The sequence below is a fragment of the Pinus tabuliformis genome, chromosome 7, assembly GCF_031772625.1.
Source record: "Pinus tabuliformis cultivar Carrire ecotype Pingquan chromosome 7, CPIR1, whole genome shotgun sequence".
Lineage (NCBI taxonomy): Eukaryota > Viridiplantae > Streptophyta > Pinopsida > Pinales > Pinaceae > Pinus > Pinus tabuliformis.
In genome coordinates, this window is record NC_142293.1 from 1,894,062,542 (window position 1) to 1,894,079,307 (window position 16,766).

A 16,766-nucleotide genomic window follows, 5' to 3' on the forward strand; every position below is an offset into this window, starting at 1 on the left:
TGATGGCTACTTGCAGAAGATGGGGTTCGTCAAGAGTGACGCAGACCCTAATCTCTACTTTCTTGTCGTAGAGAATGAGCCTCTAATCCTAGTGTTATATGTGGATGATCTTTTCCTGACAGGATCATCTAGGCTCATCAAAGACTGCAAGAAGAACCTAGCCATAGAATTCGACATGAAGGATTTGGGACAAATGCAATATTTCCTGGGGTTGGAAGTTTGGCAGCAGAAGGGTGAGATCTTCCTTGGACAAGGGAGATATGCTACAGAGATCTTGAAGAGATTCAAGATGCAGGACTATAGATCTATGGCTACTCCAATGATCACCAACTGGAAGAAGATTGATGCATTAGAAGATAAATATGTTGATCCCACCTTGTACAGGCATCTTATAGGGTCCCTGATGTATCTAGTCAATACCAAGCCATACATTTGTTACGCTGTCAACACCCTCAGTCAGTTCATGGTGGAACCAATGAGGGCGCACTGGGCAGTAGCCAAACATGTTTTCAGGTATATACAAGGAACAGTCGAGCATGGATTATTGTACACCCAAGGCAATGACATCAGGTTGAGTGGGTTCACTAATGCAAATTGGGTTGGAAGTTCAGTAGATCGGAAAAGTACAACTAGGTACTGTTTCAACATTGGATCAGGAATGACCTCTTGGTGTAGTAGGAAATAGAAATCCGTGCTCTGAGCTCAGCTGGAGCAGAATATATGGCAGCTAGCACAACTTCGTGCGAAGCCATATGGCTTAGGAAACTGCTTGTGAATCTATTCAGGAGAAGGATGGAAGCGACCAGGATCTTGTGTGATAATCAGAGTTGCATCAAGCTCTCTGAGAATCCATTATTTCATGATCGGTCGAAACACATTGATATTAGGTGTCACTTTGTCAGAGACTGTGTCCAATGAGGAGTAGTACAGTTGAGGTACACTCCTATAGGAGAATAGGTGGCAGACATCCTCACCAAGGCTCTAGGAAGAACAAAGTTTGTTTGTTTCAGAGAGAAGATGAGGATGGTGAGGAATCCATTTCAATAGCAGAAATGGATAAGTGTTGGGAGTTGCAGTGCAACATTTAGCAGTGGCAGGGCTATGGGCAGCATGTTGAAAAGGAGCTGCAGTACAGATGTGGTAGTGGCAATGGCAGTGTCATGGGCAGCAGTACAGGAAGCAGCAGTGCAGGGGATGTGAGGTAGCAGGCCAAGCATCAACATAGTTACCGATGCGGAAGATCAGTGTGATGTTTCTATGGTGAAGCATTACTAGAGCACATTCCTTGCTAAGAGGGAGTGTTGATTTTTGGTAGCATCGGATGTGCTCTAGCCCTGAAAATTGGTGGAGAAGCTAAGACACGTGAGATCTCCAAGACCCATAAATCGTTTTGAGAAATTCCACCCAGATGAGGAGTTATTAAAATAATTAATATTTTTAATGGATTCCTAAGTCTAAACTTAGGAAAATAAAAATATTAATGGGCATTAATAAAGATAAGGATGGGAAGCTTCTAAGAGACGAGGATCAAGTCTGTTTTAATCTTAGCTATTGATTAGAGACTTAATTTCGGTCGTTGATTCATCAACAGGAAAAGTATAAGGAAATACTTGAGGATCATTTGGACACACACCAACAGATACTCAGTATCTCAAGGAAAATTGATTCTCAAGAGAGGAGATTGATTTTAGAGGGAGAGTTGCAGGGTGGAGGAAGAGGAGGGCATCAGCAGCAGGTTGTGTCTGAGCAGGAGGTGATGCAGGGACAGTGAGAGATAGCGCAGAGAGAGACGCAATCCAGAGGAGAGACGTGGACCTCACGCAGGCTGACGCAGAGGAACGCAAAGCTACTCAGAGCCACGCTGAGCCACACAGAGTGACGCAAAGGTGACACAGAGGTGGAAGAAGGGTTTCCAAAGTGTCAAAAAGTTGCAAAGGGAAAGTCTCAGGTGTTTTCTTTCAATTTTTCTATAAAACCATTCCTTGTAAAAGCAATTGCTGCTGAAGATTAATAAAACCCTCATCTGCTGCACCGGTTTTCCCGCATTGGGTTTTTCCAGGGACAATTGTCCAAAAACAACTGTGTTGATGTGATTGGTTCTTGTGCATGTATTTTTCTCTGTGTAATTATGTGATAACTGCAGTAGAATTTATTTTAATATTTGCTGAAGGGATTTCGTAAATAACTTATTGTGAAGAATAAGTAGGTGAAATAAATCAGTTGCTGAGGAGAATTTCAGTTTAGAAATTTTCACATGTATTTGCCCGTCAATTTTATTTTTGTAAGTTTTTCCCGTAGTAAAGTGATATATTCAAGTTGTCAAACTAATTCTAAGATTATTTTTGCTTGAAGGATAAAGTGACAAATTGTCCCAAGGGGAAGCTCAATTGGTGATCAAAGTAATGTGAGTCTGTGGTAACTAAGAGATCCAAGGTTCAAATCCCCCGGTTGTGACCCAGTTTACAGAGAGGAGGACAGACTATAGACCCTCTGAGGTTTAATGGTAACCCCGTGTCACTCAACCTGCCAAGTTCCTCTGGGTTACAAAAATAAATAAATAAAGAATAAAGTCACAAATTAGAGCAAAAGAAGAAATTTATGTTCTAATTTAGATCAAGTTAAGTCCTCTTGAGATTCATATTAAAACTGTAAGAAGAAATGCTGGAAACAATTTCAAAGGAAAACCTGAATGTGCTAAAAAAATATATGTTCAAATAGATAGCCTTACCTTTTCTAGCACAGAAAATGCCTTCTCTCGCTGCTCTGGATCAGGCATATGTATCACAATGGATTGCATGGCCTGCTTTCCCCAATAAAAAACAAAAAGGAGAAATAAGTGTTCAATTCTCAGGAATATAAATAACTAAAGACAATAACTGTAAAATTAAGGCTAAATGGCTACAATAATGAATCACTGGACTACTCCCTCGTGGATATATGCAAGATCTGTTGAAAATTGGATTACCTGAAATAGAGCAAATAAGCTTGGAGTGATAAAGGACCAATCAATTTTCACATCATCATCCTTTGAAGAAGCGGAATCAGCTGCAACCACGGCTGATAAAAATTTTATACAGACGTTTCGTATTTGCAAAGGATAATCAAGCGAAGGCGCGTGTTTCATATTACTCAATGCCCTTATTCTTTCGCTCTTACAACTTTGTAGTCCCTTCAGAAGGGTGTCTATCCTCTCACAAGCAACTGCAGCAACTTCCTTACATGCATATCCCCAAAGTACTAGCACAATCCACAAAAAAATAGATCATTGTTAGCTAGAAACCTGGGACCAAAGAAGCTTGTCTCTAAACAATGAAATCAAGAGGCATAACTTTTCACCAGACAGTTTACGTGCACACCTGCAAGAATCGCCCCTTTGTAGACCAGGGATTTGCTTTCTACAATTTCCCCATCTGCAAAGTTTATAAATAACTGCTTGAGCCTGAAATTATCTCTACTCTATATTTATAAGTACTTCAGTACAAGAAATAGATGAAGGGAAAACTAACAAGATTTCAACAAAATCTCCATACCATCATCCCAAAGAGGATTAACTTCCACATCCCTTCCAGTGATAAGTCCTACATATGAAAGAGGATTAACTTCCACATCCCTTCCAGTGATAAGTCCTACATATGAAAGTCCACAATATGGTAATAGTTCTGAAAGTTGCAGCACTAAAGGAGGAGCCTCAGATGTATTTAATGAAGCTGCAGTACTACCATCCTTAGAAACCAATGCCTAGAAAATAAAAAGAAAACGTCAAGCAATCAGAACAATACAATATATCACATAAAGGCATGAGGCAACTTGTATTCATTGATTGTAAAGGCCAACTTCAAATAAACTTCACAGCTAATCAGCATTTATTCATGAAAATAGCAGAAATGCCAAGTAAATCCAGACCAAGAGTTCCAGTGTATAGAGACCCAGGATGGACCGGAGCTGATTTTTTTTCTCGTCCACCTGTTTCAGTAGCAATAGAGCCATCAAAGTTTATTTTGTGTCCCTTTATATCATAATCATTATTTAATATATTAAGGCACCAAAGCAGCAGCTTGTTACAGCTACATGCTTCTCGAAATAATATCTACCAGGAAGGATATAACAAACCACTTGTTTATTACAAACTTCCCGCATAGATGTGGAAATGGCTATCAGCTTTTCAAAAATTCTTGCAACAACATCTTTATTGTCCTCATCAGCTGCTTCAGAAACTGCAACTTTTCCAGCTCTTAAAATTATTGGCAATGCTGCACTTATATTTTCCACAGGCTTCCGCTGAATTCGCAAAATTACTGGTAAGATATTAAAAGCCACAAGAAAAAATAAGCAAATTTATAGAAATCTGTAAATAGCACAATAAATTATCCAAGTAAAATCAGATCAGTAATCATTCAACCAAAATCCCAGCTTAGAGGCAAATATCCTTTATAAAGAAGTAATTAATTCTATTCAGTTCTACTATAAGTAATATCTACCTAGGCTGAAACTCATTTTGCTTATAGAAATGCATAATTACCTATAGTGAAACCATGCAAAAGAGGAAGGAAAGAACTTAACGTTTCATTGTTGCAGCTGGAAGATAATGCCTGCACCAAATTTTAACCTGAGAAATATCAAGCTGCAGTGTAATGCATTGATTACAAAAGTTTTATAATGTAATAATATAAAATTGATGAGTTACTTTTAGAACTGTGAAGAAATGTTGAAAATATCTCCCCCGACTAAAAAAAATTAGACTTGCAAAAAATTAGCAAGCATTAAAACGTTCTTTTTTCATTTTTTATTTACAATTTTTCTGGTAATTTTTTGGAAAAAGTATCGAAGCTATAACATAAACATTATAAGGGAAATTGAACATGCAACATGCACATGAACATGAACATGTGTGAGGGAAACACACAAGACACCAAGATTGGTGAGTAACCTTGTTACCCAAATAAACTTGAATATTAAAGAATGATATTCTACATGATTCTCACCTTATCTCAATTAATTCTGATTAATTAACCCCTTTCCCTAAGTTTAGACTTAGGAAATAATTAAAAAAAGGGCTAATAATCTAATTGAGAAACTTCTAGGTGGACTTTCCAAAAACGATTTTTGGGTTATGGAGATCTCATGTGTTTTAGCCTCTCCACAAAGTTTCGAGAATAGAACACCTCTGATGCTACAGAAACTAACAAGTTAACCATCAAATTGGACAAAGAAGACAAGAGTACAAACCAAGCCAACTCTTTCCGCTGAATCCCCCCATTAATCCATGCCCAAAAGTGTCCATGATAAGTAAACAAAAATACCCAACTACACAACGAAAATTCATACCTTCAGGGTTGGAAGGCCCACCTTCATACATGCAATCATAACAGATGGGCGAGGGAGCATATGGCTGCCTCAGGTGGCGGAGATAGTGGCACATCGAGCTATCTAGTGGCTGCAAGGGGTTGTTGGCTGCCGGTTGAGAACCATCTTGGAGAAAAAATTTCCTCCTATGGGTGTCACCCATAGGTGGCGGGTAACTGGGCTTAAGTAGGCACCAAGGGCATGGTATACCCTGATAGACTAACCTATACTATATTTTGGTTAAGGGCAGCCTCTCATTCTTATGTTGTATGTTGATGATTTAATATTGACAGAGGACAAGGAGCTCATCCATCACTGCAAGAGTGGTCTTGCAGAAGATTTTGAGATGAAGGATATAGGGTTGATGCACTATTTCCTTGGGCTAGAGGTATGGCAAGGTGATGGACAAATATTCTTGGGACAGAGTAGATACATGCAAAAGATTCTGAAGAGGTTCCACATGCAAGATTGCAGGCCCATAACCACACCTCTAGTCATAAACTGGAGGAAGGTAGATGCTACCAGAGGTGAGCAAGTGGATGCCACTCTATACAGGCAACTCATAGGGTCGTTGATGTATCTTGTGAACACACAACTAGACATTTGCTTTGCAGTTAACCAGTTGAGCCAATTCATGGTTGAGCCGACCAGAGTGCATTGGGTTGTTGCTAAGCACATGTTGAGATATCTCAGGGGCACAGTAGGTTATGGATTGTTGTACATGCAAGTTGATGGAATGTCTTCAAGGATTCATAGATGCTAATTGGGAAAGGGGTTCCGCAGACAGAAAGAGCACTTCGAGTTGTGCTTTCAGTGATGGGTCAGCAATTGTTTCCTAGTTTAGTAGGAAGCAGAGATCAATGGCACTGAGGTCGAGTACATGACTGCCAGCTTGGCAGTTTGCAAGGCTATTTGGTTGAGGAAGCTACTTGTCGGGTTGTTCAGTCAAACATTGGAGCCCATGGTCATAAACTATGATAATCAAAGTTGCATCAAGCACTCTGAAAATCTAGTGTTGACTGCTCCAAGCATATCGAGATCAGGTACCACCATATCAGAGATTGTGTTCAAAGGGCTAAAGTCAGACTTCAGTACATACCTACAGAGGAGCAGACACTAGATATCTTAACTAAGGCATTGGCAAGAGCTAGTTTCATCTACTTCAGAGATAAACTGGGCGTTGTACTAAACACCTTCCTCTCTAAGAGGGAGTGTTAATTGAAGTTAGAGAGGGTTTGTTGAAGAATCTAGGGAAAATTAAGTTTAATAAGATTCTTCTTGCCATGATAACTATTTGTGATGTATTTTAACTTTTTCTTCTTAGCACAATCTTCACTTGTTATTATTAGAGTGTGTCTTCTTAGTTCATCAAATAGCTAATAAAACAAAAGAGGTAAGAACACAAGATGTTGCTTTCTGCCAGGGCCAAAACCTCTCACTCTTTGAGAGGAAAACCCGCACTAAATTCTTCTTATAGAGATTCCAATTGACGAATACCAAGACCATGACCCTTTACCTAGACCATGACCCTTTACCTATTGAAGTTAGAGAGGGTTTGTTGAAGAATCTAGGGAAAATTAAGTTTAATAAGATTCTTCTTGCCATGATAACTATTTGTGATGTATTTTAACTTTTTCTTCTTAGCACAATCTTCACTTGTTATTATTAGAGTGTGTCTTCTTAGTTCATCAAATAGCTAACAAAACAAAAGAGGCAAGAACACAAGATGTTGGCTTTCTGCCAGGGCCAAAACCTCTCACTCTTTGAGAGGAAAACCCGAACTAAATTCTCCTTATAGAGATTCCAATTGACGAATACCAAGACCATGACCCTTTACCTATTAGGCCACTCCAAGACCAAGACACCAATCCTCTTCTTTGTCACTACTGAGATTATCATCATTGTTGCAACACTGAGGCCATCACCACTGCACCACCAAGATCATTACTACTTGCATCATCGAGGCCATCACTGAGATCATTACTGTTGCAACACTGCTGCACCTTCATCAAGATCATTGTTGCTCCTTTACATGACACTTGTTGCCCCTTTACTATAACAACGACATATGTATATATACATATGAGAGTTGCACCGAGATATTCATCTTGAAACTATGTCTTCATTAACATCATGATTGAGATCATAAATACCATCGTCCAGAATACATGCCGAGACAGAGTGTCATTGTTGGATAACCGAGATCATTCATCACAATGATGCCTAATATGTCAAGAGTGTATTACTAAGATCCTTCTCCTCATAGAGATTCCAATTGACGAATACCAAGACCATGACCCTTTACCTATTAGGCCACTCCAAGACCAAGACACCAATCCTCTTCTTTGTCACTACTGAGATTATCATCATTGTTGCAACACTGAGGCCATCACCACTGCACCACCAAGATCATTACTACTTGCATCATCGAGGCCATCACTGAGATCATTACTGTTGCAACACTGCTGCACCTTCATCAAGATCATTGTTGCTCCTTTACATGACACTTGTTGCCCCTTTACTATAACAACGACATATGTATATATACATATGAGAGTTGCACCGAGATATTCATCTTGAAACTATGTCTTCATTAACATCATGATTGAGATCATAAATACCATCGTCCAGAATACATGCCGAGACAGAGTGTCATTGTTGGATAACCGAGATCATTCATCACAATGATGCCTAGTATGTCGAGAGTGTATTACTAAGATCCTTCTCCTCACAACGATGCCTAGACTGTGACTGCGTTTAGTATACCGAGACAGTGATCATTAAGACAGTGAGGAGGCCGAGACACAGAGATGCTTGTTCGGATTCTTTGTGATTGTAATTACTCACTATAATTAATCTGAAGTTGCAAAGATATCTGAAATTGTATTCACTATAATTACCTACTGCAATTACCATCCGAAATTACAGAGGCATCCGCGATTTTGTCTTGTTCTTATGCGAAGATCAGCATGGTTATATAGTACTTTCGTCTCCATAATAAGCCGACTTGTATTCATGAAGAGATGTGTCATTTAGTGAGCCGCCATGAGTGTATTTAATTCAAATGTAGGTCAACTTCTTCAAGAGGGATTGTGCTTGTCTTTGGAGGGCTTCTACATATTTCTATAGACTTGAATACATTAAAAATAGGCTCAAGAAGAGCTTCTTCATACATGACATTGACTCTTTGACTTATTAATAAATCCTAAGGCTCTCAATGGGAGCCACTAATAAATAAACCTCTTACTCACGAAACCCATGAAGCAAGGCATATAAAAATTATTTTATTCCTTTTATTTCATCATTTACAAAGATCATGTCATTATGAAGACCGAACTTAGTTACCCTTTCTTCAACTCTCCCTCTTAACTAGGGAGGTATTCATAATGGTGCTTGGTCATTCTCAATCTGAAGAATTTCTCATAAGAAGAATCGGATTGGTAACCCATCTGTATAGCATCATAGTAACAAACATTGTTTCCACAACAAGGCCTTGACTGACAGCTCTATCTCTCATCATATCAGAGTACAATGTTGGCGAGACCAACGACTATAGACACCTTCATGATTGTCTCTCTAGGTACATACCCACCCAGGTGTTGACTAAGTATGACCTTCTAGGCCTATTCTTATCTTGGGTTCCCAACCCTCAAAGAATATCAGTCCTCTTGCCTACTCTTATCCTGGATGCCCTACACATCCTCAAAGAGCATCGGATGCTAGATGATTACCCAATCCTCCATTTTTTCTTCCCAAGCGAAGACAAGAATGTTGTGTCTATCTCTCCCTCTCAACTAGGGAAGATATGCCCCTTCCTGTAAAGGAATGTACCCAAGTTCCCTCTAACCGAGAACTTGCCCTAGCTCCCTTTCAATTAGGGACTTGTCAGAGCTCCCTCTTAACTAGGGACTCTCCTTTTCATCGGCAGCTTCTTCTTTGTGGGTCCTACAGCTTCTTGATCAATTTCTTTCCTTGATGTCATGAAATTCAGTCGAGCTTCTTCCTTGTAGGGTATTAGCCATCCATCACTTTCCTTCTCGGTTTGTCATGTCATTCCTTTCTTCATGGAAAGTGGCCTTCTTGATACATATCTGGAACCCTCGTCATATGGCTACTTCTTCATCATGTTTCTTTCAGGGATTTCCATCCACCACATGAATGCTAGTTGTACTTGTACTTACAACTCTTGTTCCAGTAGCCCTGCATGAACTCATCCATATATTATTCAATAAATCAAAACATAACATTAAATCAAATCGTATCTTATGAGATGGCTCTTCATCATGACATCTTCCTGTAGGTATCAGCATCATGCATACATGTTGACACATCTCCCAAAGATATCCATTGTCAAGGGTCTCCATCTTTTCCATCAGAGTCTTCATATCTTTCCAAGAGATTTCCTAGTCAAATCTTCTTGGTCTTTTGGATGTTGATCGCCTTCATCATGATTGCATATTTCACGATCTCTTCCTTCCTCGCACATTCCATTCCCAGGAGCTTCAAAACAAAGTTTCTTAATTGCAGTCAACCACCTCATACTTCAGATGAGGACATATTATGTTGATTTTATCTAGTGTGACTCATGCCTTCCCGCATCCATTCAGAGGAGGAGATCAGAAGCATGGACAGATGACAAAGGAGTAGCCATAAGACAAGAAAACTTGATGTATGGCAAGAAAGACACTTTCCACGAAGGAAGCAATGACATGACAAACCAGGAAGGAAAGTGATCGATGGATGGTGCCCTACCTAGAAGAAGTTCGAACAAAGACTTCATTACATCAAGCAAGGAAGGAGATCAAGCAATTGTAGGACCCACAAAGAAGAAGTTGTTGATGAATGAAATAGTCCCTAGTTAAGAGGGAGCTCTGACAAGTCCCTAATCAAGAAGGATTTTTGGATCACCCCTGATTACAAAGGAGTGACAATTGTGATTTTCCATTTCATGGGTCATGCACTAGACCAGGACTAACTGCCGTAAGTCTAGATGAAGGCCATGAATGGAAATGTAGACACAAGATAGACACAACATTCTTGTCTTCTCTTAGGAAAAAAGAATGGGAGGATTAGGTAATCATTTGGCATCCAATACTCTTTGAGGATGTGTAGGGCATCCAAGACAAGGGTAGGCAAGAGGACTGATATTCTTTGAGGGCTGGGAACCCAAGACAAGAATAGTCCTAGAAGGTCACACTCAGAAAACACTCGAGTGGGTATGTACCTTGAGAGACAATGATGAAGGTGTCTATAAATCATTGGTCTTGCCAGCATTGTAGCTCATGATCTCATGAAGAGATGGAGTTGTTAGTCAAGGCCTTGCACTGTGACAATGCTGATGGATATGATGCTATAACAGATGGATTGCAAATCCGGTTTCTCTTATGTGAATTCTTCAAGATTGATAATAGCCAAACACCTTGTAATGTTGTGCGAATACCTCCCTAGTTAGGAGGGAATGTTGAAGGAAATGTAACTAAGTTCGGTCTTCATAAATGTACTTTTAATATTTGTACTTATTCAAGTAAAAAAAAATATTATTTTTATAATGTATGTCAATGAGTTTCTTGCTCATCGAATGTTATAGATCTAACCCAGAGATATTATAGATCTGATACGAAAATATAAGACAATGCAAATAAACCCAGAAATGATATGAAATGATTCTTTATTGATCAAACCATTAAGGTAGGGTAACACCATACATTCACTCCTTAAGGAAGGAAAACACTCCACAAGCCATATGCCTGTTCATACAATAATCCTTCACAATCCTTCACGTGGAGTCTTTAGCCTCTATATAGGCCTCATACATACAATACCATGGTTCACTCACACCATCAAACTAATACCACGGGCCCATTACATTATTACTAACTACTTGTGGTCCCTTACATGATATGGGTTAACCACCTTATTTATTACTATGGCCCATCTCATTATTACATTATTACCTTGGGTACCTCCCTTGGTACCCCATATTATCCCCCCTAGGTATATAACATTCCACCCCCCTTAGCATGTTTCGTCCCCAAAACATGGGAAGAACACAAATAATAAGATCTACTCAAAAGAGTAGTCCACTGGTACCATGCACGTGCATCTAGCCATCCAAGAGAAAGGTGAACCCTCAGTCTCGCTGGTGCCTCGCTCGTTTGAGATGGAAGTTGACCGTGGTAGCTCTTCTGTGTTGATGTGTAGTAGGTGGATCTTCGCTCCTCTCTATCTGTCCTGCGGGGGTTGTTGTCCGTGTGGCTAATTGGTTTCCATCTTGATGGTTGTCTTGCGGGGTGATGTGGGTGATGATATGTTGAAGTTTTAACCCACGATGGCTTTTTCACCCCTTACGAGAGCCTGACTGTTATCTGGTGCATGTTGTGGTGCCTGTTGTGGTGTCTTATCTTTCAATATTACTTCAACCACTGAGCCCTCCTCTGATGTATCAGCACCTGTAACCTTTTCTGCTTCAGCCTCTGTTTGTGTTTGATTGTCTATCATCACTGGCTCATCATCTAATATGTCAGACCCTAGAACATCTTCTGCTTCAGCCTCCTTGGACTCTACCCGTTTATTAATGGAAATATTATGTAATGTAATTTTCTTCTTTTTATACCAGAGCTTCAGGAATTTCTTCTGTACATTAATATTGATAGTACCCACTGATTCCATCCAAGGGTATCCCAAAACAACATCCATGTTATCCATATCTGAAGCATAAAAATCACCATGCAACACATACTTATCCATAGAAATCTTCAAATCCTTGTACACTTGAACATCCTCATCATCCACTTGTGTGTTTTCAATGTGTTTTGCTGGAATTTGCAATTTTTTTGCCAAGTTGACATTTATGAGATTTTGCTTGCAACTCGGATTTATAGACACAATGATTTTCTCCTTCTGAATCAATCCATGAACCTGCAATAAGGAGATACCAGCAGAAAATAACCCTTTAGGTTCCTTGGTTTCCTTCTTTTCTGTAAAAATAAAATCTTTGCTAGGCTGTATGTCTGTCTGTGTGAGCTTATCCACAAGATTAATTTTACGGTCAAAGTGGTCCATAATAGCTTTTGTAAATATGTCCCGAGTCAAGGGCCTTTGATAGCAATGTTGATGCCTTTGCCACCATTGTCATCTTTCATTGTCCAAGTACATTTTTCCCATTCTCAGCGGAGTCTCATCATCCATGATGTAATTCAAACTAAAACATTTCTCCATTTGTGCTAGCCATTTGGTTGGATGAGAGCCATCAAATTTATACAAGTCCCTCAAACTCTGATCTTGGCTCGCCATCACAAGAAAAAAGAAAAAAAAAAGAAAAAAAAAAATTGGCAAAAATTTGAAATGGCCACAATTCTGTCAATATTGCTCAGAATCCCTATTATGACCTGTTTTTGGAAATGAAACAACCATTCTGCATCTGCCCATGTGATAGAAATCTTGATCCAGGCACTCTAATTTCAAATCTGCGCTGCAACACTCCCGCCGTCACCAAAATTTCTGCAAAAAAGAGCTGATTTTAAATCAGCGATATCTCTCTCATCTGGACTCCGATTTGACTGATTTTTTTTTTGAAATTGGGTATTTTTTCACAAAGAATCCAGATCTGTAATTATATTTTATAGATTTTGCACCAGGACGTCCAGATCTACGCCGCAAACTCGCTGCCCTGAAAATTTGTCTGCAACCCCACTAATTTTTAGATCAGCGATATCTCCTTCATCCGGACTCCGATTCGACCGATTTTTTTTTTGAAATTGGGTATTTTTCACATAGAATCCAGATCTGCAATTAGATTTTGCAGATCTTGTACCAAAACATAAAGATCTAATCTGAAAACTCGCCGTCCCCGAAATCCTACAAAAAAAAAAATTCCATTGTTTGCCTAAGAAAGTGCTCTGATACCACTTGTTATAGATCTAACCCAGAAATATTATAGATCTGATATGAAAATATAAGACAATGCAAATAAACCCAGAAATAATATGAAATGATTCTTTATTGATCAAACCCTTAAGGTAGGGTAACACCATACATTCACTCCTTAAGGAATGAGAACACTCCACAAGCCATATGACTGTTCATACAATAATCCTTCACAATCCTTCACATGGAGTCTCTAGCCTCTATATAGGCCTCATACATACAATACCATGGGGCATTACCATGGTTCCCTCATATCATCAAACTAATACCACGGGCCCATTACATTATTACTAATTACTTGTGGTCCCTTACATGATATGGGTTAACCACCTTATTTATTACTATGGCCCATCCCATTATTACATTATTACCCTGGGTACCTCCCTTGGTACCCCATATTATCCCCCCTAGGTATATAACATTGAAATAGGTCTAGCACTAGTTAAAGTGTTATAGGTGAGTCAAATAGTCAAAAGAAAAAGGTTGAAGACCTTAAGGGCATGTTACACCATGTATGAATATGTATTAAAGTCAAGAAAATACCTCCAAGCAAAGTCAAGTCCCCTCCTATGCAAAGGCACCATCAAAGAGGATCCTTCAAGCATGTGACACCACCAAAGAAGCCATCCAAAGCAAGATAGCAAGTCGGCCTCCAAACAGTCCTCAAGTCGGCCTAAAGGAGGGACAGACCTCTATATATAGAGGTTGTCCACTCCCTCAAAAGACAACGCACTCCTCTCTGAAATTCGAAGGTAAAAGGCAAGAAAGAGCGAAGGAAAAGGGTCTCTAAGGGCAGCGAGGAAGAAGGGTATACAACCGAAGTTAAAGAGGTCTGTTCTAGGGTAGCTGCAGTCACACGTGTGAGGCAACAGAGGGTTGTCCCTGTTGAAGAAAGTGTAACTAGGTTTTGTCTTCATAATGACATGCTCTTTGTATTTGATGTAATAAAAGAGAATAAATTATTTTTGTAATCTTGCTCATGGATTTCATGAGCAAGAAGTGTCACTAGGTGAAAGACTTCTTCTTGATGTCTTTAGGATTTTGTTTATATGTCAAAGAGTCATGTCATGAATGGAGAAGCTCTTTAAGAGCCTATGTAAAATGTATTGGTGTCAAACCAGCCCTCCAAGACCAAGAAGAATCCTCCAAGAGCAAGCTCACTGAAATCTGCAAGCAAAACAACAAAGGAATGTAACGTCGGCTCCAAAATGAATTAAATAAATAAATATATGACATGTCGGCTTGAAGAAAGGGTCACGTCGGTTCGAAAGTTCATGTCGGCTTGCATATATGGGATGACCACTATAAATACCCATGAAGGGTCAACGAAAAACATACAAGAAAATTTCGGAAGGCTCTGAAATTTCATGTGGAGGAGCAGAGCCGCAGTTAGGGCTTGACTGCACCTCGTTTGGGGTTTAGGTGCAGTCTTGACCTCGGCCTAATGGAGCAGAACAGAACTCGCTTAAAGATGAAGCCACAGTCATGAAGAGGAGCCGCAGTAGAGGGTGGCCGCAGTGATAAAGAGAGAGTCGCAGTCAAGCATGGAGGAGCCGCAGTAGCCGCAGACAAGTGAGGTAGCCGCAATCAAGACCTTGCATGAATGGGAAGACACAGTCGTAACACCAGATCTCGGTGGTTCTCCTGTAGTTGTCTAGGCATATTGGATAGCAGTATGAAGATGATCCAAGTAATGTATTCATTGCATAATGCAAACAATGATCAGAATTACAAGAAGTGTCAAGGGTCATATCTCGGCATCTCTGTCTTAACTTTCGGATCTGTATAGACAAATCACAATAACATAATGACTTCGGCATACCTATAAGTATCTCGGTAGGATGAAGAAGATCTTAGTCGAAGGGACTGTGTTGATGGATCTTGCACAGCAGTCATGATATATGGATCTCGGTGACATTCTTATGGCAGTACAAACATCTTGTACAGCAGTGTCTTAGAATATAAGGCAGTGATAAAAGAAACAATGATCACCACTGTGAGGAGTGTTAGTCTCATCAAAGGTAAGAGACCAGGATCATAATCCTACAGTGAAGTAAGGTGCAGTTATGATCTCAAGGTACAAAGATCATCTTAGCCTCAAGGAACAGTCATGATGTATAATGCTCTCATCAACCTTGCAGCAGTGACGAAGCTCTTGAAGATGAAATAGTGATCTCAGAGGTGCAGCAAGTTGATGATCTCAGCAACATTCAAGCAAGTGGATTGATGTCTTGGTCTTGGAGAGGCAGAGTGTGTCAAGGGTCATGGTCTTGGTATTCATCAATGGAATCTCTATAAGAAGAATTTTACACATGGGTTTTCCTCTCCAAGAGGGAGAGGTTTTGGCCCTAGCAGATAGCCAACCATTTGTGTTCTTCTCTCTTTTGTTTGATAGCAGTTTGTTGAAGTTAACTTACACATGCTAATGATGAAGTAAACAATCAAGCTAAGATAAAATTGCATTAACAATTCACAAATTGTTATCATGTATCGAAGAATCACCCTTAATATGCATGCTCTTAGATTCTTCAACAGCCCCTGCAGCTAGGACAACAACAATTCATAGTCACCCGTCTATCTTTGTTTGGGGCTAAATCTAGGCCTACAAGGCCTCCTACTCGAGCATAGAAGAAAGACACTCAAGTGAAGGAGAGAAGGGCATACAACACCAAGTGAACCTCCCACACATTAGAAAAACTAGGGCAGCAGAACAACAATACAGTGATACACCCATATCTCAAGAAGGATCTCATTTGGTCAAAGGAGAAGTCTACTTGAGCAAGGGATAGAAGAGGAACACCTCATCTAGAAGGCTCACTCAAGGAAGGTCTATCTCTAGACAAGAAACAAAGAAGGAAAAAGCGCTAAGGAGCAAAGTGTCGGAAGGAGGAAGCCTATGTGCCGAGGAACAAAGTGCAGGAAAGAGGAGAGGACTTGACTTCTGCTTGGAATACATTCTTATCAAGGGTCTAGGGTTTGGCATTGATCAATAAGAAGCTTCACTAAGAGAAACTTAAAAAAGGGTTTTCCTGTCAAGAGAAGAGAGGTTTTGGCCCTGGCAAAGAGCCAACATCTTGTGTTCTTGTTCTTATGTTTTGGTAGCATTTTGATGAAGTACACACACATGCATTAATAACAAGAAGAAGAAGATTAAGCTAACAAGAAAAGGTAAAAAGACTCCACAAATTGTTATCAAGTAACGAAGAATCACACTACACTTATTTGCCCAAGATTGTTCAACAGAATACTCCTTCCTTCTCTTGATCAATCGAGTCTCTTTCTTGAAGTATAGTGGTAGGCTGAGTGTGACAACACTACAGCCCTAATTCTCGCACGTGTGAGAGTTCTTGTTGTTGTTATAGAGCTCCTTTTACCTTCGCTTGAGGTCCTTGCCTCTTCACTTGGATAGGAGGCCTAGTAGGCCTAGTTTGTAGCCCAACCAATGAGAGATGAGCAACTTTAATGTTGTTGCTGTAGTGGCTATAGGCAACCCTCCT

At 39.8% G+C, this 16,766-nt stretch overlaps 1 protein-coding gene across 4 annotated transcripts in view; it reads right to left on the reverse strand.

The window, feature by feature from the left end:
• The window catches only part of ALF4 (aberrant root formation protein), a 357,551-nt gene that overhangs the window by 275,655 nt on the left and 65,130 nt on the right, over window positions 1-16,766 (reverse strand). For 2 of the 4 annotated variants that reach the window (XM_089460648.1, XM_089460645.1), the window contains exons 4-10: window positions 4,520-4,589; window positions 4,111-4,295; window positions 3,904-3,963; window positions 3,531-3,738; window positions 3,357-3,410; window positions 2,966-3,237; window positions 2,729-2,800 (exon numbers count right to left, since the gene is read on the reverse strand). In XM_089460648.1, the coding sequence (XP_089316774.1) occupies window positions 2,729-2,800; window positions 2,966-3,237; window positions 3,357-3,410; window positions 3,531-3,738; window positions 3,904-3,963; window positions 4,111-4,295; window positions 4,520-4,589 (921 nt within the window). The remainder of the gene's footprint in view (window positions 1-2,728; window positions 2,801-2,965; window positions 3,238-3,356; window positions 3,411-3,530; window positions 3,739-3,903; window positions 3,964-4,110; window positions 4,296-4,519; window positions 4,590-16,766) is intronic. The other 2 variants (XM_089460647.1, XM_089460646.1) reach the window with 2 other exon arrangements.